Source organism: Populus alba, chromosome 9 (genome assembly GCF_005239225.2).
Source record: "Populus alba chromosome 9, ASM523922v2, whole genome shotgun sequence".
In the NCBI taxonomy this organism is placed as follows: Eukaryota; Viridiplantae; Streptophyta; class Magnoliopsida; order Malpighiales; family Salicaceae; genus Populus; species Populus alba.
In genome coordinates, this window is record NC_133292.1 from 7,478,828 (window position 1) to 7,502,467 (window position 23,640).

General features: G+C 34.6%; 2 protein-coding genes across 8 annotated transcripts; one reads left to right on the forward strand and one right to left on the reverse strand.

The window, feature by feature from the left end:
• The first annotated feature begins 4,330 nt into the window (after positions 1-4,330).
• On the forward strand, positions 4,331-16,184 carry LOC118048592 (MADS-box transcription factor 23). Of its 2 annotated transcripts, none has more exons than XM_035058349.2 (9): positions 4,331-4,489; positions 4,929-5,165; positions 12,091-12,169; positions 13,093-13,154; positions 13,456-13,555; positions 13,643-13,684; positions 13,772-13,852; positions 14,138-14,292; positions 14,393-16,184. In XM_035058349.2, the coding sequence occupies exons 2-9, from the start codon at positions 4,984-4,986 to the stop codon at positions 14,406-14,408; spliced, it is 717 nt and encodes a 238-aa protein (XP_034914240.1). In that variant the 5' UTR covers positions 4,331-4,489; positions 4,929-4,983; the 3' UTR covers positions 14,409-16,184. The 2 variants fall into 2 exon arrangements, with proteins under 2 accessions (XP_034914240.1, XP_034914241.1); XM_035058350.2 differs by having other exon boundaries at positions 4,360-4,489; positions 4,917-5,165.
• On the reverse strand, positions 11,521-21,418 carry LOC118048593 (uncharacterized). Of its 6 annotated transcripts, none has more exons than XR_012170773.1 (7): positions 16,602-19,509; positions 16,175-16,252; positions 15,538-15,573; positions 15,334-15,427; positions 13,898-13,992; positions 13,673-13,801; positions 11,521-12,748 (listed from the first exon to the last, which is right to left on the reverse strand). XR_012170773.1 is itself a non-coding variant. In XM_073411492.1 (7 exons), exons 3-7 carry the CDS (start codon positions 16,616-16,618, stop codon positions 12,701-12,703), a joined length of 273 nt encoding a protein of 90 aa, XP_073267593.1. In that variant the 5' UTR covers positions 16,619-20,815; positions 21,044-21,125; positions 21,216-21,418; the 3' UTR covers positions 11,521-12,700. The 6 variants fall into 6 exon arrangements, 2 of the variants coding, with proteins under 2 accessions (XP_073267593.1, XP_073267592.1); XM_073411492.1 differs by lacking the exons at positions 13,673-13,801; positions 13,898-13,992 and adding exons at positions 21,044-21,125; positions 21,216-21,418 and having other exon boundaries at positions 16,602-20,815; XR_012170772.1 differs by lacking the exon at positions 11,521-12,748 and adding an exon at positions 13,138-13,507 and having other exon boundaries at positions 16,602-19,508.
• Between the last annotated feature and the right edge of the window lie 2,222 nt (positions 21,419-23,640).

Sequence of the window (23,640 nt, forward strand, 5' to 3'; positions counted from 1 at the left end):
ACTAATAAGTAATAAGTGAAGTGTTCTTGGTTTAAGAGCTCTTCAATGATTCTATTTTGTGTATCCCTTAATATTTTAAATTCGTATTTATCATAGTTTTAATAGCAAACTGGTTCATCAATAATTTTAAATTCATGTTCTTGGTTTAAGAGCTCTTCGATGATTCTATTTTGTACATCCCTTAATATTTTAAATTCGTATTTATCATAGCTTTGATAGCAAACTAGTTCCATCAATAATTTAAAATTTGTGTTCTTGGTTTAAGAGCTCTTCAATGATTCTATTTTGTGCGTCCCTAGATATTTTAAATTTATTTTTATCATAGTTTTAATAGCAAACTAGTTCATCAATAATAATTTGATTATTATAAAAAAAAATTAAAAAGGCTAGTATTAGTAATAATTAAGAGGTATTTGAGAGACTAATAATAGTTATTTTTAAAAGTATTTTTTGCTCGAAAATATTTTTTTTTATTTTTAAAAATTATTATTATACAATTAAAAAATATATATAGATAAATTAATTTCAAATAAAAAATCAAAATTAAAACAAACATGTTTTTCTCAACAATAATACTGTTAATACTAATTTTGTCATGAACTCAGCGCCTATCGAGCAAGAAACTCTGATCAGCTTACAGATTTACATATGTGGTAATTAAGAGAAACGTTATTCGTTCTACCTCGATGAACAATTTGAGAAATCAGCCAAATGCAAATCAACCTCAAGTTGGCAAGAACTCAAGTTTTTTTTGGGTTCTCCAAGGTGAAGAGGCTTTCTAGTTCAAGTTTCTGGTTTGGGGACTTTGCAAAGAAGGATGTTGTGGCTCGCACGCGCGCTTGTAGCTGGTCAATGCACTGATCAATGATTGTGTTGATGATGGACACTTGGCTAATCTCTTTCCTGCAAGGCATGGAGCTTTGTTGGCTACTTTAATTAAGTACTATTAATTCAATGACCTAATTGGCGATTAAGGAAACATCGTATCTCTATTGGACAGCGGAATCTCCATCACGTGGTCTCATCCAATCAAAGGTTGAGCTCTCAAAACTTGCCCCAAGTCGCGTATTTAATAATCTTTTGGTGTACTAGCTGGTGCGGTCATTACAGTTGGTACCGAGGGATAATTTTCTTTTAAGATTCGAGATTTGAATTGGTTTAGGAGTCTAATTAAGCTTATCTCCCCTTTTTCTGTTTCTTCTTCTTCTTCTTCTTCTTCTTCTTCTTCTTCTTATATTAAGTGCGTTCATTCATGTTTGCGCACAAACAAACACACCTTGTCCCAGGATAAATCATCGCTACAAGTTACAAAACCAGTTTTAATTCAGTCCAATCTTAAAATTAGCTAGAAAAATAATAATTTAATCTATAATTTTAATGTAAATATGCAATAGGGTAGCCAGATAACAATATTATAACAAGAGAGAGAGATCTTGTATATTAAGATACACGCAACTAATGTTCTTTTGACATGACAATATCATATATTAACGAGCTGGGTTATGTCAAATATTGTTAAAAAATCACTTTAATTTAATAGTTTAAACTGTTAAGTAAGGTCTTAAGATATGATTTATAGTATTCTCTAACATCCTTTTTCAAGTGAAAAATCTTTGGGCTTAAACTTGTATAGGTCCACATTACTTTATATTTAATTTTTATCAAATAAATAAGGATAATAAGATTCAAACTTGTGACTGTTTGGTCAATAAAGCTATGATACTATGTTAAAGAACTAACTTGATTGAATAGCTTAAATTGTTATACAAAGTTTTAAAATATAATTTATATTATTTTCTCTCAAATATTAACACATATGTAGAACAAGTCATGAAACCTGGGAAAAAGAGGAATACATTGTTTATAACAAGATAGGCACACCTAACCTCCCCATCCACATAAAGTCCAGAGGGCCTTCTTTTAAAAAATGGATGAAAAATGATGTCAATATTCCGATCTACAAGCCGATAGAGTGGGAGAGAAGCGTGACTCATGCAAGCAATTTATGGTATTCAATGATATATAAAACATTATAAAATACCTGGACAAAGTCACACAGATAAATATATACCATAAAGAATTGAGCCTAACTAATGAGATTCAAAATGTTTTCGAAGAAAAATCGTATGTAATTAGCTATTCAAAATAATCTGATTAGTTATAATATATTTAGTTACTCTTTCCTCCAAATTAAGCACTGGGAAAATTGTATAACTTAATCTTAAGAACAGCAGAATTTCTCAAATTCTATCGGCCTCGTTTCCCAAAAGCCGCTAACAACTTTATGTTTGGCGTGTGTCTCCTTGAAAGCACAAAGTTCATTGATGACAAATAATATTGTCCACGTCAATTAATTCGTTCAAATCTTAGAATAAATTAAGCATGATGGAAATCTTTATATGTATGTCATGTTTCTAATTTATCTTTTTATCAAGATTCTTAAACCACTGAGATTTGCTATATATGTGATCTGCACACAAAACACCTTCATTTGTCTAGGAAATCCTGAGGGATGTCAATGGTTGAATTAAAGATGTAATAACAAGTTGAGATATTAACCTATTCATCATGTAAGAACATAATGATCTCGAGCATAAATAGAATTAATTAATCAGAAGATATGTGTGGAGAACATATTCTTCTGCGTTAGTCCTCTTCTGATCACCAGAAAGCAATTCTTTTCCCTTTTTGATGAAAAAGAAAACTAGTGGGTATCTTTTTTAAGTACTTAATGCAGTGACCAAAAGAGCAGAACTATTAGCTACACTATCTCTGTCTGTGTGTTTTCTTGCTGTTCCTTTTGGCTTCGGAGTTGTACCAGCGGTTGCTTGTTCATGACAGGTGCAACTGCCATCCAACAGCCTGGAAACAAAAAGGAGCAGAGATTACTTTTCTGCTTCCGAATTTCTGCATCCTTGTTATCTTTTTGCCTGTTTTGGTAACCATACCAAAGCTAATTCTTTGTCATCTCACAACTTGGCGTTTTTAACTCGCTTTTTGATAATGACGTCAATACATTCTTTTCCCATCGAAGCATGCATACTATAGCTAGCCTCTTTACATTACTTTTCCTGTATAGCCACTGCTACAGCAAATGTGATGGAGCATTGGTCGCCAAACATGCCGTAAATCATTCTCCACAAGCTTCTTCGATCCCTGGTCCTAATTGGTGTCTTTCGGTTCCGATCTATATGTGATAACTTTTTCTTTTTTTTTTTCTGTCTTGAAAGGTCACCACCCGCACGTCGCTTCCAATTAATTGGAAGCCAGAAATGCTCAAGCAACATATATTTGTCAAATATTTCTAAATGGGTGGTGGACTATTAGTAGATAGACTTCAAATGAGAGAGAGGGCGGGGGGAGATTAAGCATATCGCGTTGTGCAATATTCTAATGGATACTCGAAAGAAAGAAAAACACTTCAGTACTGTAGCCGTTGTGTTTGTAGGGACTGAAAGAATGAGACCCTGTGAGAAAATCCAGTCAATTTAACCCTATATTTGTCAATTTCAGGCCATTCCACCCATTTGGTAACAGAGCGAGGACGTCTATTGAGACTTTGTAGTGACGGAATGTAATTTTCAATGCTCAGGCGGTAAGAGAATCATGATGGCCGCCTCCCAGATATTTAAGAAACTAAATTAACTTCCATCCTCGTATTTATGATTTCTCAGGTAAAGACCTTCTAAAATGTTTACTTGTTACACCTGCAGCCTTATCTCTTACTTTATATTTATTTTCATATTTGCCGTTGCATGTTTCTCATGCTGGCCCCCTTCAAGCGCGGAAATCTGAACATGAAAATAAAAGGAGCTTGAAGTATATAATATAAACTAAATGATTATTTTTTGTAGGTTTGATAAAGATAGGGGAAATGGCTGAAAGCAAGAGCGATTATAGATTGTTTTACTAATTTGTTTGAATAAGAAGATCGAGTCAAATTACCAAGATTATTTTCCTCAAGGGCTACTTTAGTGATTGGGGACAAATACAGGGTCTAAAACGAGGAAGAATACTTGAGCAGCTGCTTTCCTAAAATAAGAAAAAAAATATATACAAAAATAAGGAAACAAGTGCAAAAAAAGGCAAGGCCCGGTTTTGGTAACAGCACGTGTCGATAATCTATTAGATAGACAGCTAAGCAGGAGTCGGGGACCCAGGTACGAGGAAATCATATTCTCCACTTGATGGAGTAGCGCTATCAATCATACTCGCTCTCAACTGCCGACATTTGTCCTTAGCAATCTCGTGTCTGCTTCTTAACCCCTTATTTGATTCTCTTGACCCTGAAGAATGGTCAATTAAGACACCTTGGTTGGATTAACCACTTAATTAAAAGAAAGAATTTGTTTTAATCTCTCATCAAAGGCCAAAACACCCACTTTCAACTTTCCACATAAAGCAAAAGATTGGCGTCCTCAACATTTCTCCAAAAGAGGAGCAGCAGCTACTCTTCCTCCATCCATTCTCCATCACACCTCCAGCACAAGTAAGCTCCTTTTCTCCTTTCTCCTTTCTCCTTTATTTATTTTTTCTTGCTTTTTTCCCCCTGATAAATAGTAAACTCCCTATTTATAGACTTTTCTTTAATTATCTATCTACATGAAATTACTTTCCGTTTATTCTCGCTTAATAATAGACCAATTACTCTCCTATATCTAGACTAATTAATACCACGTCTTCATTTTTCTATTTTTGAAAAAAAAAAAAAACTTACTGTTTCATTCCCTATAGTTTGTGACCCCTTCACTTTAGTTGTGTATTTTTTTTTTTTTTGTGGAGTATTTTTTGGAAGGATCCCAACTTTTTATTGCAATATACCATCAATTTGATTTTTTGGAGATTCTTTATCAGCACTAATCAATATATTAATTCAAGAAGGATTTTTCCTGTAATGTTTTTGACAATTGACTTAGTTGTGAATTCAGATCTTGGATCTACCTAGCAATAAAAGAAGAGTGAGAAAACCCCAAGATCAGCAAGATGGGGAGAGGAAAGATTGTGATACGCAGGATCGACAATTCGACGAGTAGGCAAGTAACTTTCTCCAAAAGAAGAAATGGGTTGCTTAAGAAGGCTAAGGAGCTATCAATCCTTTGTGATGCAGAAATTGGAGTTATCATCTTCTCCAGCACAGGCAAACTCTATGACTATGCAAACACTAGGTCAGACCTCTCTCTCGATCTCTCCTCTTCTATTTCTATATATTTTGGTTTATACAGTATGAGTTAATTAACAGTAATTAGTTCACTTGTATTGATTTGCTTGCTCTTAATTTATCCTCCATCTTTATCTTCCTTTTCTCCTCCTCTTTCACAAAATAAGCAGTTCCCATGCTCAGGTAATTAGAATTTAATTTTTACATAAAATACAGCTTCTAAAATATGGTTCATAGAGATAATTAAGGTTATTGCATAAAATAAAGTTACAGCTTTGTTTCGCGAGAGCTTTCCAACCCGAAGACCACCTTTTTCATACGCATGCATGTTATTGCCGGCCGACACCTTTCTCATCAGGGATTCAAGGTGATCAGCCTGGTTATTGTTGATTCACATTCATTTTGTTTAGGCACATAGGCAGCTTATTGCAGATGGTAATGGCTGTAGTTTAGGTCTGAAACGTAAGGAGCTGCAGCATATAAACACTGTTTCGGAGTGTCGGTAGAAGTTGTTTTTTAAAATATTTTTTATTTAAAAATAAATTAAAATAATATTTTATTTTAAAAAATCTACTATTAATATCAACACATTAAAATATCTAAAAAACATATAGAAAATTAATTTAAAATTTTAAAAAATTCAAAATATATCTAAAGTTTAATTAGGTTGCAATTCAACATGCAACCAGGAAGGGGAAACATATATTTACTAGGTCTTAATGTTATTCACCAACTACTGGCTAGATAGTACTGTATAGTAGGGGTGAATAAAAAAACTGAATAACTAATTAAACCGAGAAACCCAAAAAAAAAAAAAAAAAAAACTGAATTAACCAATTAGAAAATCACAAAAAAATTCCCGTTCATTTTGGTTTTAGTTTCTAAAGTCTGAAATCGATTAAATTAAATCAAATCGAACCGGTTCAATCAAGCCAGCACTTAAAAAAAAAATATATATAAATACTTTCTAACCCTAAACCTAAATGCATTCTCAACCCATCAGCTAGCAGGGTGGGTATCTGAAGGGGCTTATTCATCTGTTTATGGAGGTTGGGTGGGTGACTTGGGGATGGGTTGTAGTTTGGGAGTGGGAGGAGGTTGTGTGGCTAACCTTGAGGTAGGGAAACGACTAGTGGTGGCCATGGATGGTCAGAAGGAGAAGCTGATAGAAAAAACAGGGGTGAGAGCAGAACAAAACTAGAAAGATATTCTGGGGACATGACTTAGATCAATGAGAGCTTTCAAATAGTGATATGTTTGAAAGATCTCAGCGATTAGTTTGTGGTGGGGGTTAAGACACACAATATATCTAAAATTAAAGATGATCCAATGATGGACAGAGAAGATGTTCCTCTGGCAATACAACCTCTATCTAGTCGTAAATTCTAGAGCTTCTAAATACATTTCTGTTTGAACCGTTTTGGAAGGGAAAAAACCGAACTGAACCGAAATTAATCGGTTTGAACTAGTTTTTGGTTCGGTTTGGTTCAGTTTAAAAACTAAAAAAAAATCAATTTATTTGTTTATTTTGATCTAAAACTGAATTGAACTGAAAATGCTCAGCCCTATTATATAGCCATAGTACAGATAAATAGTGTTTTAACCGTTACTTTTTTAGATATATATTATGTGTATATATTGGCTTCAATACTGACACGAACATCTGTTTTGTTAAGATAAATCAACAATTAAGATAAAAATCTCCTCGATCCCTTATACACAAAAACAAATTCCATGGGAATCATTATACATTCTTCACTTTTCATCTAAGATTTTAGACATTAGTTCTTTCACATAGTATAAGAAACTCTTCGACTCCAAGCTTCGGGTTTTTGGATCTGCCCATATTCTTTCTTCAAATTAATTAAATTAATATTTCAATATCGATCAGGCATGTTGGACCATGCATGTCTCAAGCCTCGGTGGATTTCACTTTCACTCGAGGAGGAGATACAAGTGAATATATATGATGTAAAAACATTAATATTAGAGTCGATTTTCGCTCTCCAACTAATTACATTTCAATCAATAATTAATAATTTCTCTTTAAATGACTTTAAGAGTATTGCACTTCTTATATCGACTCAATGTACTAAAAAAATAAATTATCTAAATATTACTGAGGAAGGAATGCGCACATTTTTAACCATCGAATCAACCTATTAAGATATTAAACTCCTGATTGAAAGATCTTTTCATATTCTAACTCTAATGATTCTTTTTAGCTTCTAGAAATTAAAATTTTCCCTTCTTATCTTGTAAAGCATTCAATGCATTCTCAATTAATCATATAGTATAATTTTACAAGACCATACAGAAATACCTAGCATAAACAGTAGCTCTGTTGTGGGGAAATATTTAAATTGATATTTAGATGTGACTCCTTAGAGCCCCTCCCTCTTTTTAAAAACATTCATAATAACTTAAATAAATCTTAATTGTTCAAATTTACCCTTGTCCTATCTAAACATTTACCCTCTTATTTTTTGAAAGTTTGTTCATCGGTTCATGTAGTATAGACTACTCTAGTATATTTGCCGTGCTACACTTATGGGATGGATTAAAAAAATGAATATAAGAAAAAGTGTTTAGGTACTAGGAAGTTAATGGATATTCTTATTAAACTTTGCCTATCAAGCAACTTTAAACACTCATCTATTTATTTAAATTTAAATCGTATATGTGAATTAATTAACTTGACAAGTCTAAAAATAACCCAAATAATTAATAAAAAGTGTGGTTTAACTTAAAAAAATTGTGGTGACAATTTTTTTTAATATTGAGATAATAATATATTGAATTGACTGGATTTTGCAGTTTAACCCGCGACCTAGATTATGGATTTAATAACTTACTGTAACTATTTTTTTAAATTATTATAAATTATTTTTTGCTTAATTATATGATAATAAAAATGAATGCTTGCAAAATCGAGCATAGACTAAACATAAGGATATTTGTTTAAAACTGTGATAATCTCATCAAAATAAGTTGAAATAAATTATAAAAACCAATACAAAGTTAACTAAATATTGAAGAACAAAACAAAAAAAATCTAAATTTAATGTTGAAGAATAAAATTAAAAATTAAAAAAAAAAAATCTTCTCCACTGTTTATATGAATAGTGAAGGGTGGTTCATGCCTAGTTTTTTAAGTATGTAGTGGCACTCTTGCAAAAGAAAGTGGGATATGTAGTTGTTTCAATTCAATTATAGTGTTCTACATCTTTGCCTTCAAGGCTTATAAATCCTAATCCATCTCTTGTTAATCCCACTTTCATTTGCATTGCTTGGATATCAAGACCTAGGCAATGCTCTTTTCCTGCGAGGATAGCAACGGTATGCAACACAAAAGACCAACGTACACAGTACATGTGTGTGTGTGTGTGTGTGTGTAATCTAATAGTGAGAAAGCTTTTACGGACGACGTGGGCTTAATTAACATGCGTAGCATTAGGTTTTTGTTTTTCCAGAACTGCTAAATGAAAACTTGCATCACGGTAAAGAACCTTGATGATGGTGAGGATTCCGGGCCTTTTTGCCTAACCAATATTATCGAGATATAAAGTAAATATTTTTTTAACTGAGAGGTATAAAGTAAATTGTCCGGGCCGCAAATACATATAGAATGAAGTTTTTACTCGGGTCTATAGGGTGCATGGTTCAAGAGAAAAACTGTTGATACACCTGTGCTGGGACTTGGGAACCAATGATATTCATGCACCTTCAATATATACACATTAACCGAATCAAACCCTTAAACAAGTTTACCAATTGCATAGGATTAATTAAAATAAATATAGAGAATTTTATGTAATAAAATTATCATCTTTGAATGTTAATCAAACGTACATTTGTTTTATTAACACCTTTTAAATTTTCAATTATGCTTTGTCGGCTTCATATATAGTTTACTCTTTATTGTTCATGATGCCTACGCTTCTTTATCATTTTCATTATGTTTATATTTCCTCTTTAGTTTCCTTTGCGAGCTAGGTTCAGTATAGAAATTGTTCATGAACTTGAATTATGAAATTTAAAGGATCCGCAACGATCAATCAGTCAAATTCAAAAGAGATGGTCATATTTGTCAAGTAATGCTAGAAATGAAATTTGAATAGCAACAGGTCTAAGAAAAACGTAACGTTAAGAAATTAGAAGGCATGATAAATAAACCTGTAGAACACAAAATTAAAGCATAATTGAAATTTGTTTCATCAATATTCTGTGCGGATGATGAAAATCTCCATATTTATATATTAAAAAAAGAGCTTAGGGACTAAAAGTAATTTAAATAATTAGAATTTAGAGCCCAATAATTTTTTCCTAAATAACAATCATATAATTAATGATAATGAATGAGCAAACATCTCATAGAACACAAGCATCCATGAGGTTGAGCATTCGAGAATCCGTTTGGTATTGTTGGAATTATGTTTTATCCCAACCGCAATTTATAACCATTTAGTTAAAAATTTAAACTTTAATTTAGAGATAGTTTCACTAAAAATTGAGGTCATATTACTGGTTTTGTTAAAGCAAAAAATTATTGTTTTTCATTTCCTGCGTTCCACACTGCTTGCACACTGCTTGCTCTCCATTGTCATATATGCATATGTGCAGAGTGAATTAATTCACTTTTCATTATTCATTAATTCAATCTTACCTATTCACTTTACAAAAGTGAATAATACAAAGTGAATTTAATTCACTTTACACAATTTAGCTAAATTTACTGTTCATGGCTAGATCGAGTCTAGCCTGAACTTAAATATATTGGACCGAGTCCAACCTAGTAAAAAAACTATATTTTTTTAAATTTTTAGTTGTGTTTTATTAAAAAAAAAATTAGTGTTTAACATTATTCAATGACACTACATAAATTAGAAGGAAATCGCATGATGACGTAGGATTTACAGAATTTGATCGTAATCACAATTTTGTTCCTGATGATATTTTGCCTAATTTTGTTGCACGCTCTAAAAACCATGAAAACTGTAGTCCTTGTTGGATGAATTTATATAAAGTATTATTTATTTTATGATGTAATAGCAGTAGTCACAGTTCGGTTGAATCCACTGTTCATGGCCAACCGGGTCTGGCCCGAACCTAAATATATTGGACCTGGTCCGACCCAGTAAAAAAAACTAATTTTTTTAATTTTTAATTGTATTTTATTCAAAAAACTAGTGTTTAACGTTATTCAATAACACTACATAAATTAGAAGGAGATCGCATGATGGTGTAACATTTACAGAATTTGATTGTGATCCCAATTTTGTTCATGATGATATTTTACCTGATATTGTTGCACGCTCTAAAAACATGAAAACTGTAATTCTTATCGGATGAATTTATATAAAGTATTATTTATTTCATGATATAATAGCAGTAATTAAATTTACAATATTTAAATTAAAAATCATAAATATTAATATATATATATATTTTTAATTATTTTATAACATTTATTTTCAACAACAATTTTAATTAAATATATATAAATATCAAACTAATTTCAACCAAAAATTCTTTTTTTTTTCCTACTCCTTTAGTATGTTGACTTCCCCCTCCTCTTCTTTTCTTGTCTTATCAAAAGCCGCCACTTGTGTTAGCATGATGGTTTTAATTTTTAGTTTTTGATTTCCAGGAGTGATGGTAATTACTAGTTGTTATTGTTAGTTCATAGCGGTGCATACTGGCCAAAGGTGGTGGTGACTATTGGAGTTGCTGGCGGTGGACGGGTGCTAATATGGTGGTGATGGTAACAAGGGGCGGAGCTGAAATTATATAATAGAAAATGCCAAAACTCAAAATATAATTTATTATTAAAAAACTTATTTATTAAAATAAAAATATATTATATTATCCTATATTTAAAACTAAAAATTTAAAAATTTAAAATATTTTGCAAGGGCCGGCCCTGCCCCGCCTCCCCCGGTTCCGCCCCAAATGGTAACAACTAGTAAGATAATTGTTGGTGGCACCGGTAGTTGGGCCATATGCCCCTTGAATATATGTAGTAGTGACAATAAACGAGCCTACGATATAATTGCAGTGGTCACCAAGTGATGGTGGTGATGGCAGCGCCCACTGACCTTGTGGCTGTGGTAGCAACCAGCCAAACACTTCACCAATGCACCTAACCTTGGATTACTAACGTCAATGTTGGCGGTGGTTAACCATGGTGACCGGTGAAAATTATAACATATAGGAAGATCGCAGTTTAGCTTGTTGCAACCAGCCAATCATGGCGATGGCTAGGTGGCCCATAGTCAATGATGATAGTAATGGGCCCAGATGACATGATAAGTCTGTATTCAGCGATGAAAAATTGAATAACGTTGATAAAATCAGGAATCGCTAGTAAAATCACTCTTTTATTTTAAAAAATTAAGCCAATCAGTTGCCAAATTTAGTTTCTTGAAACAAAAAAACGAAAACATTGGCAACTGTTCATTTTTGGGCTCGTTGAAAACAAAATCAAAGTATTTGAGTACCTTCTCTGCCTGTGACTGAGACCAAGGTCCTAGGGCCCTGGCCAGTAAAGGGCAACTAAAGGATCAAGGATTCTACACCATACTTCCGTTACAGCCTTGAGAAGTGACAGGTAAAGGCAGGGTGCGCCAGCACCTCTCATTTGCTAACTTAGATGTAAACTGTAAATTATTCGAACAGTGACCAGAAAATATGGAGACAGCATCCCATTTTAACATGCAGATTTGAAATGACATTGATGGGGGCATCAGTTAGTTACATAACATCAGATGCGCTGTAATTTTCTTTCAATTTGAGCATTCGTCCCGCTTCTAGCTTGTGGATTACACCTTACTGGTATCATTAGTTCATGAAATTCCTGGATGCCAAATTCGAAGAATTATCACCACAAAGAAGAAACCATGACTTTTTTTTAACTTCCTGCTCTCATTCAGTGTGAAGTCCATCATCGACCGCTACAACAAACAGAAGGAGGAGCAACAGCAGCTGGTAAATCCTGCTTCGGAAGTCAAGGTATGTACTCCACCAAACACCCCTTTCACCTGGCAGCTTTTACAGCATGCATAGTGGCATTTGCATTTGAGTAGTTGAATTACTTCACAAGGACTGCTGTCAATGGCTCTAAAGGTCAACCCATACAGGAACAAAATTTATAACTAGTTACACGGTTTTTCACCGTTCCATAGGGGAACTTTACTGGGATTTAAATCTGCCCCTGATTTTTTTTCTTAAGAAAAAAAAGAACGCCCAAAGTTGGCATCAACAAGCCACAGAGCAGTTGGTTCCACAAATAGAGCACTGTCAGCCAGATATTAGGGATTTGGATCCAAGGCACCCGTCATTCACAAACACTGGGTAGATTATAATAACTGTATGTCGAGGAGATGGCTCCAAGGCTAAACATCGGATGGCATCATTATGGTTCCAAGTCATATACAATAGAGAAGCATAGAAGATCATCAACTCTGAGCTATCATTATCATACCATGCATGAGGGTCATTATATATGATGAGATTTTGTAACGGGCCAAGCAACGTCCACTTTTAACTTTCTGCAACCAAATATGGCAGTAAATCACCATACAGGAACACCTGCAAATTTAAAGCATCTCATTACCTTGTGTGCAAAACTCTGTACACACAACCATGCCATTCAAAATGTTTTTTGATTTATAAATATATTATGATATATTTATTAATTTTTTAAAATTTATTTTTGACATGCACAAAATAAAAATTAAGTTTAAGCAAAATAAAAATAAAATAAAATATTCTTGAAATGGAGGTTTGGCAGCAAAATGACAAACACACCCAAGTGTTCCGTGTAGATTGTTGCGTGACATTCTAATTTCTAAGGCAGTCACTTCTTAATGCAGCTCTCATCAATTCTATTCTACATGAATTATTGTTTGTCAAATGTTGTGTGCTTCATTTAGTTTTGGCAAAGGGAGGCAGCAAGCTTGAGGAAGGAACTGCAATACTTGCAAGAATGCCATCGGTAAAGTTATTAATCACCCAATATTCTCAATAGATGATCTCAACAACACATCACCACTGGAATTGAAATGATGATGTGTAGGTTTTTCTGATCAAAACATTTACAGCCGTGTAACCTTACTGGCAAAAATATCTCTAAATGTTTCATATCATTGATCACAGTTGCCGCCACATCCGCCAGAAAAGAAAAGCTACCAGACTTTTTGAGTATTTATGAACAGGGTTTTTTTTCAAGCACCATATTCATGGACAAGTATAAGACTCTGGCACCACACCTAATACTTGCCTCTGTGACATTGCAGGCAATTGATGGGAGAAGAACTGTCTGGTTTGAGCGCCAAGGATCTACAGAATCTAGAAAACCAGCTGGAGATGAGTTTGAAAGGAGTTCGAATGAAAAAGGCAAAGCCTCCCTGATCTCCAGATCACTTTTTATATGCACATGCAGCATGCACATAATGCTGACGCAGCCTTTTTCTTTTTACACAGGAACAAATTTTAACTGATGAAATTAAGGACCTGAACAGAAAGGTTTTCCAAGACTATTGACTTCAATAATTCCCGAATTGATTGTAAGGGCATTCTCATGTTCACTGGCTTTCGTCGGCTTCATTGCAGGGTAATCTAATTTATCATGAAAACCTAGAGCTGCACAAGAAGGTTAAACTCGTCAGTCAAGAAAATTCAGAACTGCGTGAGGTACAAGTCTTGTCAGCACATGAATCACTAAGAAATATTTCTCACCTCCCCTTCAGCTCCAAACTTAATCTTTTACCACCAAATAAGGAACGTTGACAGAATATATACACCCGGTCCGTTCGTAGAATGCACTCCCAATCCTACACAACCACTAACTTCAACATCGAATAGAATTTAATGTCTTGTGCATAGGAACCATATCAAGAGCAGTAAGCCATAAGTAAAGTGAAACCTAAACTTCAGGATTTTAGAAACTGAACACTCATAACCGCACTCTTATCCCAGGTTTATGGAAAACAGAATGTGGATGGAGCAAACAGAGCTTCCCAGGCGCCTTGCACAGTAGGAAATGGATATGACTCCCATGCCCCAATCCACCTCCAATTGAGCCAGCCATATCCTCATAACATCGAGGCACCGGGAAAATCAATGAAACTGGGGTAAGTTCTTTTCACGAGATTTGGGAAACAGAACAACTAATAGTTATGAGAAATTGGCTTAACCATAATCCAATGACATTCTTTTCAAAATTTGCAACAGGCTGCAACTTCAATAGTGAAAGCAGTTTATATCTGAAGATGGTTATCAATCATCATCCATTAAATTGATCCTAAGTTGAAGTGTGCACGCTTTCTAGCGATGAGATCTCAAGCCTCAGCTAAGAAAAATATGTTCAGCAGCACGACCATCCTATTTGGTATGATATATTTTATACAATGTTTAGAGAATAATGTAAATGATTGCTGGACAAGCTATCTGTATCAAATATGCAAGAATGGAAAGCTCAATATGAGTTGGGTACTCTAGATGTCTAAAACATTTAAATGTGATCAACAAAATTGAACTACTAGAAGAAATGTGCTATGTATATATGCTTTGCTTAGCGAAGATTCACAAGACTACGAGGGAGACTTGTGCAACTGATGATAGTTATTTTATTGGATGATATAATCCATATATGCTTTCCTGTAAAAGCATACATTCTTCGATTCTTTAGCTATAAGTTCATGAAAGAACATGTAGGAAGTCAATAAAACAATAATATGCTGCTTGATCTTACAGCATACCAACTTCAAATGAGAGATAGTATAGTTACCAAAACAGAATGCTTGATTTATAATGACAAAAACATGATCCTGTAGTTAAACACAATAAAACCTAGTACATTTGTCATATAGATGCAACAAAATCTATTCATTGGGGGGAAAATCATAACTAGAACAGAATTTTTCATACTGTAAATGAAGAAAAGCTGCATTTTAGTATCATTAAATGATTAAAGAATAAAAATGCTGTCACAAACTTATGTTCTCTATCAGAAATTTCATCAACTATAAACCTTGAATAAAGACTAAATTAAACATCACAGCATAGATGATGCAGTAATATTGCAAATAAAAAAATACACGCAATATCTCGAGAATACAAGTTCATAAATCTAAAATCGTCAGAAGAATGATTTACAGAATAGATAACCGTACCTCATTTCCCTTTGCCAGGTCTAGCATAGAACTCGGCTGACGAGCTCTAAGCAGACAGGACTCCTCGGTAAATGCAGTGGCTAATATCCAATACCTGAAGTTCAAGACCAATCAGGATTCTTTAAAGTACAAGACAGAGCATATAAAAGAATTGTGCTTGTGTGTGTGTAAAGGAATTCAGTAAATATGGGGCAGAGCATCTACCTTTGGCATTGTTCAAAGATTTTCCAGCGCCATTGTTGTGCTGTTACCCAAAGCAACATTAGTTTTAACTGTTTTTTTTTTTCATATAAGATTTTAGTTTTTTCTAAAATAACAAATGGATAACTTTCATGTACAGCAGCTTCTGAGCAGTGTAACTTGCCATTTCCAAGTCTCAGGTAATTCTTAACACAGACTAAAACTTGCCTCTCAGAAATGGCTCATCAATATATAATGGGGAAGCCAACAATAAATTCTCCATTTCAAAAGTGAAATTCCAAATGTTGAAGTATACCATCAAACTTCACAATATGAGAAAACAAACAATTGGGAATTGATAGTGACAGAAGCAAGTGATTAAAACCAGAGCAACACAACTGTGAAGGACATTTAGATGTTCATTAGTGGAAAAATCAGAAGACTAGCAAGTACAACCACTGTCAGCAAGCGTGCATGCTGATGCATCTTCCAATATTCATGCTTTACCAAGCCTATGTTTTACTCACATGTGTCTACACTACATTAAACAAAGGAGATGGGAATGGATAGCGAGACAATTTTCATGGAACTTGTATTGTTTTGATTTCGATTTTCAGATTAAAACTAGACATTAATAAAAAAAAAAAAAAACTTCCACTTATCTGTGTTTCCAGCATCCACCGAGTTGCCTTTGCAGTAATCAATATATTTGTACCTCCACTCATAATAAAAAGATGTGCTGTAAAGATTAAAAAGATAATTTTTTTAAGATTCATGTGTGCGTGTGTGACCAAAATTTCTCAACTTGGTCTTACTTCGCAGACATAATAACACAACCATGAAAAATAAAAATGGAATTACTTCTACAGAATTTTAATACCTGCAACTTAGAGATCCCTCATGCGAGGCACTTGGCAACACATGATGAAGACAGATTTCTTTTACTTTGTTAACTAGGGTCTAAGTGATTTTGGGCCTCAATTAACTTCAATTTAGGCATTCATTCATAAGTTTGAGTGTGTCAACAAGCAGCAACAAAATCTAACCTTTTATGGGCTAAGTTAGTTTTAATCTGGAGGTAACATTACCCATTCACATTTTCCATAAAGTTACTTTGTACAAAATTCAAAACAGCATCTCCGCAACCCAAGCCAATAACTTTACCGTTGCATAAGCAATGGCCCTTGAGTAAGATGGCTCTCTGAAATCAGGACCACGAGACCAATGTGAGCAAATCTCAACAGTTAATGCGCCCCCTACCAGAACTAATACCATAATTTAGAGACTGACTGATTAGGAAGTAACGTGTCATAATCCCAATGGCAAAAAGGTTCTTAATTCCATCAGTTAAACTACATAATGGATTGAGTGAGTCATCAAACCATGTGTTCTCAAATTAATTTATAAAGAATTACTTTGTTTTAGACACATATGAGCGAGATTTATTACATTTAATTTACTTGCTATACTTTTCAGAGAACTGTGTAGTGTTACTGCCAGAAAGTAGTTATAAGTACCAAAATCAATCCATGTCTCCTAAATAAAAGCATATCTTGTTATTTCAAAACCAATAATGGGAAGCTAGTAGCAAGACCGGAACAAGTTTCATGCAATGTAAATGAACATGATCCACAGTGGTTCTGTACTACCAGTTAATAGAACCATATAAATTTTATCTTACAAAACACAAGCCCATTTATTTGAATTTCAAGATTTGATGATGATTATTTTCTTTCAATTTAAGAACATAACATGCAGGCATGATGACATAAAACATGACCTGCATGATTGTAACCTGCTTTCCAAGTTACAACCTACCTTGAAAACAAATTTCTTGAATTCTATCATATACAGCACGTAATCCTCAGACAATCATTGTTACACTATAACCTATCTGTTTAAGCAAAAATAGTTTTAAACAACATGATCTGAGTACACAATGGTCCCATTCAGCAAAAACAAAATGTACACTAAATTCAATCGAAAAGCCACTTAAGTTTCCTGATTAAAAAAAAAAAAAACATTAGGACGTAGCACATGCCATGATAGTGCTGGTTTGGGGAACTCTCTCCTCGAGAATGGGTCCTTTGCTCCAAGGTTGCCACTTGATGACTTTAAAAGCCTTAATAACCCTCAAAACAAAGAGAACATAGTGAAAGACTTGTCCTGAATAAAGCATTGACTAATAGCCTTGTTGGTGATGGAACAGGCTAAACCCACCTGGAGCATGGGGTCCAACCAATAGACATACCTATTAGGGTTAGGTGTTTTGGCGATGCATGTGAGATGCAAAGTCTTGAGTGGAATGCATACAGGGTTGGACCTAAACTCCTGGCTTTTAGGATCTACTTTTGGGATTCAAGTGGCTTTTCATGCCCAGTACAAGAGGGAGCGGACTACACTAGAGTTCTAAGAGAAGAAGAGAAGGAGAATAGGGAAGGTGCTCCGTATTGCAATTGTTCAAGTTAGGTAAAGGACTCAGCCACCCTACTGGTATTAAAATACCCGGTTTTCGTTGAAACATTGAAAAACTAGGCCGGACCCGGTCCAACCATTTTAGACTGAGCTGGCGCTACCCGGCCCAGTAAACAGTAGAGGATCTCTCCACTGTTTACACTACTCATAGTAGTATTGAAGCTCGTAACTCCTCTATAGGCACCATAATGCTCGACGGACACCATAGACTACGACCAATGCACCAGGCAAACAAGGAAACTAGGCAGAAGGGGTATAATGTATTCATCCTAGGTCATGGAAGAAGGGAGGCACCTCATCCAAAATATAAGACACTAGGGACTTTTATTTTAAGGGGCTTGGTAGCCATGATAGGGATCAGGGCAATAGCTTTAGGGCTAGGGAACTGCTAGGATTGTGTTTGTTTTTTAGACAAGTTTTGTGGTTGTGGTTTGAAAAAAGCAAATTTATAAAAAGTATTTTTAGTTGTAGTTAGTTGGATTTCGATACATGTTTGGTAAAAACTATGGTTAAAGTTTGTGTAGCAAAAAACATGCATAAAATATTTAGATAAAATATTTTGGCTTTTTTACAAACAGTAAAAAAGAGATCAGTAAAGAATATTTACGAAACTCAGTTAAAAAACATGTAAAAACTGCTACACAAAACTTGCGTTTTCTACTCAGTTTTTTAGTGGGTCCCGCAGCATAAAACTCAGTTCTCTTTAATATCAAACATGTTGCATTTAATTCACTACTAACATGAAAGCTAGCAGAAAACAAACACGGTTTTAATTAGCTTGCTTCCTTTGTGGGTTATGCTAAATATATTTGGCCTTAGGTCACCAATCCACTCCACTTCCTTCTCTCCTTTCCCTGTAGTCTATATTAGCTAGAGGACCTCCACGCATCAAGCCTTGCTACTTATCATAATGCACCCATGTTCCTCGAATGGATCTCTTAATTGTTGAGAGGGTTGCCCAAAAGCAATATATAAGGCATACCCAGTAAAACTTACAAGTAAACCAGATATAGAGATGGCGACTAGGGTTGCTATTTCCATTATTATATAATGAGAAAAAAATAAGAATTTTCATACTACAATGGATCTTTGATAAGATCACTTATTTACAACAGAATGGTATACAAAGTCAACATATCTTAGTTAATACAAAAAAGGCTACACAAAGCATCGAGGGGAATTCAAGATCTGATCCAAGACGAACTATTGTAAGGGATTTATTGAAACCATTGAATTCGAGATATGGTAAAGCGGCTCCAAGGTGGGAAACTACTCCTTTGATGGGTGTCACAAGGGCTCTATTTGCAGTATTCCTTTCTATTATTTATTTTTTTATAATGATGGAATTTCAATGAATAAGATTTACAAGAATCACTAAATTCTAGCTTTTCAATACAAAGTGAAGAAGCCAGCAAAAATAGAAAGTATAAAATAGAGTTACCAACTTCTAACTTTCAAGTGATATTGACTACCCATAAGGTTTAAAACCTGGGGGTTTTGATAAACATAAAAAAAAAAAAAAAAAAAAAAAAAGGCTTGTCCTTAAGCATTGAAAGAATAGCAATCATTAGATTGGTAAAGAAAAGAAAGAAAACTCTACCTTTACTACAAGAAGCAGGAGAAAAAAGACACAGTGTGCCTACGGCAACTCATATCTTAGAGATAAAATCAGGAGACCAAGAAATCATAGTCCATTCTGATGAGATGGAGTAATTGGTGATACAAATGAATAGTCCCAATAAAATTTTCTCTATTGATTGAGAAGTCACCCATTAAAATGAACCCTGAAATTTCCCTTTTGTACTTTATGGATGTTAAAGCATCCATTAAAAGGAGGGAGAAAGAAACGTTGAACTTGGACATGGCAGCACCCAGAACCATCTATACCTACAACTTTAAACACCATTTACATTCATTTACCAGCTAAACATTACCAAATCAGCAGACAATCATGACTCCATCCAATATGGGAACATAGCAACGCTGATGTATAACTCAATAAATCAGCTTTCCTAGTAAAATTCAGAAGGGTACCACTATTTACCATCTATTGACAGAAGTACCCATTAGCACAGGCTTTATTCTCCTCCACTCCTCTAGGTATACCAGACAACAAAACTCTTTTCTCCCTCCACTAGGATTGCATGGCAACACAAGCATAATCAAATAACCTTGAACAAAGTGTCAGCATCTTTTATGGATTTAAAGATCCAATATGTTTCATTTATGAACCTTCTATGCTTAGAAACCTTATCGAGTGATCATATCCTTTAATCATCAAATATAAAGCACAAATCAAAGTAAGAAGTGAAAGGGTCAAATCCCCTCATCTTCTACTTGTTTTCTGCCATCTTAATTTTCTTCAATTAAATTTCTCAACCATGTATTGAATCTCAAACTAAATCAAGCAAGCACTAGTTTCGATTGCAAACGGGTTGTTTCCACTACCACTTGTTAAGGTAATCAGTATTGCACAAAACAAGTTACTGAGCAAACCGAATTAATAGAAAAATGAAGAAAATGAAGACAACAATATGAGTGCGGGCACAAGATTTAATTGGTTTGGTAAAATCCTGCCAGCCCGTACATAGAGAAAAAATTTCTTCACTGTTAGGGATAAACACAACACAACAGTCATTGAGTAATTTTCGAGCTCAGTACAAAAACTCAATTACACCCACTCACATAACCTGAGAAAACCCCTCTCTCATCACTGTGTCCTAAGCCAACACCACAAATTAGGTCACGCCGCTAAACTCTTACATGTATAGAGCTCCCGGAACCACTATGTTGTAACAATTCTTTTGTACAAAGGAAAAAATAAACCCTAGACCATGTCAAGCAAAGAAAAAACAGTAATTAAAAAAAAAAAACTAGAAAACCTCAAACCATGTAGAATTGCGAGATATGCTAGGAAATCAATGCAAGAACCTCAATACACAGATCAATATAAAGTCAGGTGACAATAATCCATCACACAACAAAAAAAAACAAGAAGTTATAAAACCAAAAATAATTACTGAAACATGTGTGTGCATAAGGAATGCTTGTTTACCGATAGAAATCAAAGCCACTCCATGACCTTGAAACTAACTACTACACTCGGAAGTTTAAGCCCGTCGAGGTAAGAAAGCAACCTGCAAATAGAAAACAAACCGATCACAACCAAAAAACTGAAGAAAAACATGAAAATGCAGTTAATTCAAAGGTCATGGAAGTTCACGCACTTAATCAAGAAGATGAGAGAACATGAAGTTGGAGAATAACAGAGCGGGAGAGGGAGAGGGAGAGAGGGATCTAATTATTCTTAGGAGGAAGTATACAAAACGATCGCGTCTGTTTATGTTTATGTATGTAAAAGGCTGCATTTTGTGTACGTGGATGGAGAGAGAAGAAAATATCTCAACTAACTTCATCTCCCAAGATGCTGAAATAAGGAAGGGCTGTGATTTAGTACATTTAAACTCTATTTTCAATATAAAAAAAAAAAATCATTAATTATAGGTGTTATTCACGTGATCTTACTAACAGGTGAAGTTAGAAGGAAGTTTTCTTTTTTAATACAATATGAACAATAATTAGGACTATTTTTTGAAAATATTATGATATTATGTGAAGCATGTGGCAGGTCTCGTTAAAGAATTGAAAGAAAATCTTCCTCCCATTTCCTCGTTTAGCATGGATTATGGGAGGAACACGTAGATATTTGACAATTTTATTAATTGTATTTAACAAAATGATCGAATTAAAAAATAAAACTTCTTTATCAATATAATAAACATGAAAAGTATTCTGAACATATAGAAAGCATCCAATTTATTGACGCCACTTGTGAAAGGGTATTTCAGTCACAGTTTGTTTAGTTAGCTATTTCTGTTATTAGTAATTGGTTTTTCAATTTGTTTTCTGTTATTTTCCATTCCAGCTCACATGCGTATAGCATGTCAAGCTTTTTCCCTTGTTTTCTTTGCTCGGTACTTCTATATAAACCAGAGCAAGAGCCTAATGAAGATTGAACGATTCATTGTGAATTTCTTGCGTCTTAAACATCCAGCTTTCATCTATTGTGTGATTTTCTGTCTGTGCATTCAACAAATTGGTATCAGAGCCTTCATAAACACCATAAAACCCAAAACACCGAGTGAGGAGAGATGGCAATAGATTCAAACAATTACGCACAAGCTTGTATCCCAAAGTTTGATGGAGATTACGAGCATTGGTGCATGCTCATGGAAAATCTGCTACGATCAAAGGAATATTGGAGCGTCATTGAGACAGGATGGGTGGAAACAACACCGATAGAAGCTTTGACGGCAGTACAGAAGAAAGCCTTGGAGGAGATGAAATTGAAGGATTTGAAGACCAAGAATTACTTGTTCCAGTCAATTGACAAGTCAATCTTGAAAACAATTGCCCAGAAGGATACTGCGAAGCAAATTTGGGAGTCTATGAAAATCAAGTATCAAGGGAATGCTAGGGTTCAGCGTGCACAACTCCAAATCCTTAGAAGAAATTTCGAAGTATTAGAGATGAAGCCTGGGGAAGCAGTGACTGATTACTTCTCGAGAGTACTGTTGGTGGCGAATGATATGAGGAATCTTGGAGAAGACATGACAAATGGGAAGATTGTTGAAAAGATACTGCGTACTCTAACTGAAAACTTCAATTACATCGTCTACTCAATTGAAGAGTCAAACGACATCAACAAGCTTTCAGTAGATGAGCTGCAAAGCTCATTGCTCGTGCACGAACAGAAATTTAGAAGGCACAGAAGTGGTGATGATCAGGCATTAAGAATTTATGATGATAGATTTGGGAGTAGAAACCGAGGGAGGAGTAGTTTCAGGGGAAGAGGCCGTGGGAGAGGACCTCAAGTTTACAATAAAGCAACAGTGGAATGCTTCAAATGCCACAAACTTGGACACTTCCAATATGAATGTCCAAGTTTGAACAGAGAAGCCAATTATGCAGAATTGAATCAACTGGATGAGATGTTGTTGATGGCACATGCTGATTTGGGGAACAAAGACCCATGTTATACAGAATCGAACCAAGAACATGCCAATTTGCAGAGAAGAATTGATGAGGAGAACAAAGGTTCAAGGTACACAGAATTGAATCCAGAAGAGGAAAGGCTGTTAATGGTACATGCTGGGTTGCAGAAGAGAAACCGAAATGATGTTTGGTTTCTAGACTCAGGCTGCTCAAACCATATGTGTGGGGAACAAGGTATGTTTACCAACTTAGACACTAGTTTTCTGCATTCTGTCAAGTTGGGAAATAACAACCGAATGAAAGTAATTGGAAAAGCAAATGTGATATTGGTTATAAATGGAGTGAATCATGTTTTGAATGAAGTATATCATGTTCCTGAACTCTCTAATAATCTGTTGAGCATTGGGCAACTTCAAGAGAATGGTTTAGCGATTTTGTTTAAGGGTGGATTTTGCAGAATTTATCACCCTGAAAGGGGACTTATAATTGAGACCATGATGAGTGCCAACAAAATGTTTATTCTGTTGGCTGAGACGCAGAGAGCTTTAAATGTTCCTAGGTGTTTGCAAGTAGATTCCATGGACTTACCTCGTCTGTGGCACAAGAGATTTGGCCATCTAAGTGCCAAGGGATTGCAGCTGTTGCAACAAAAGGGAA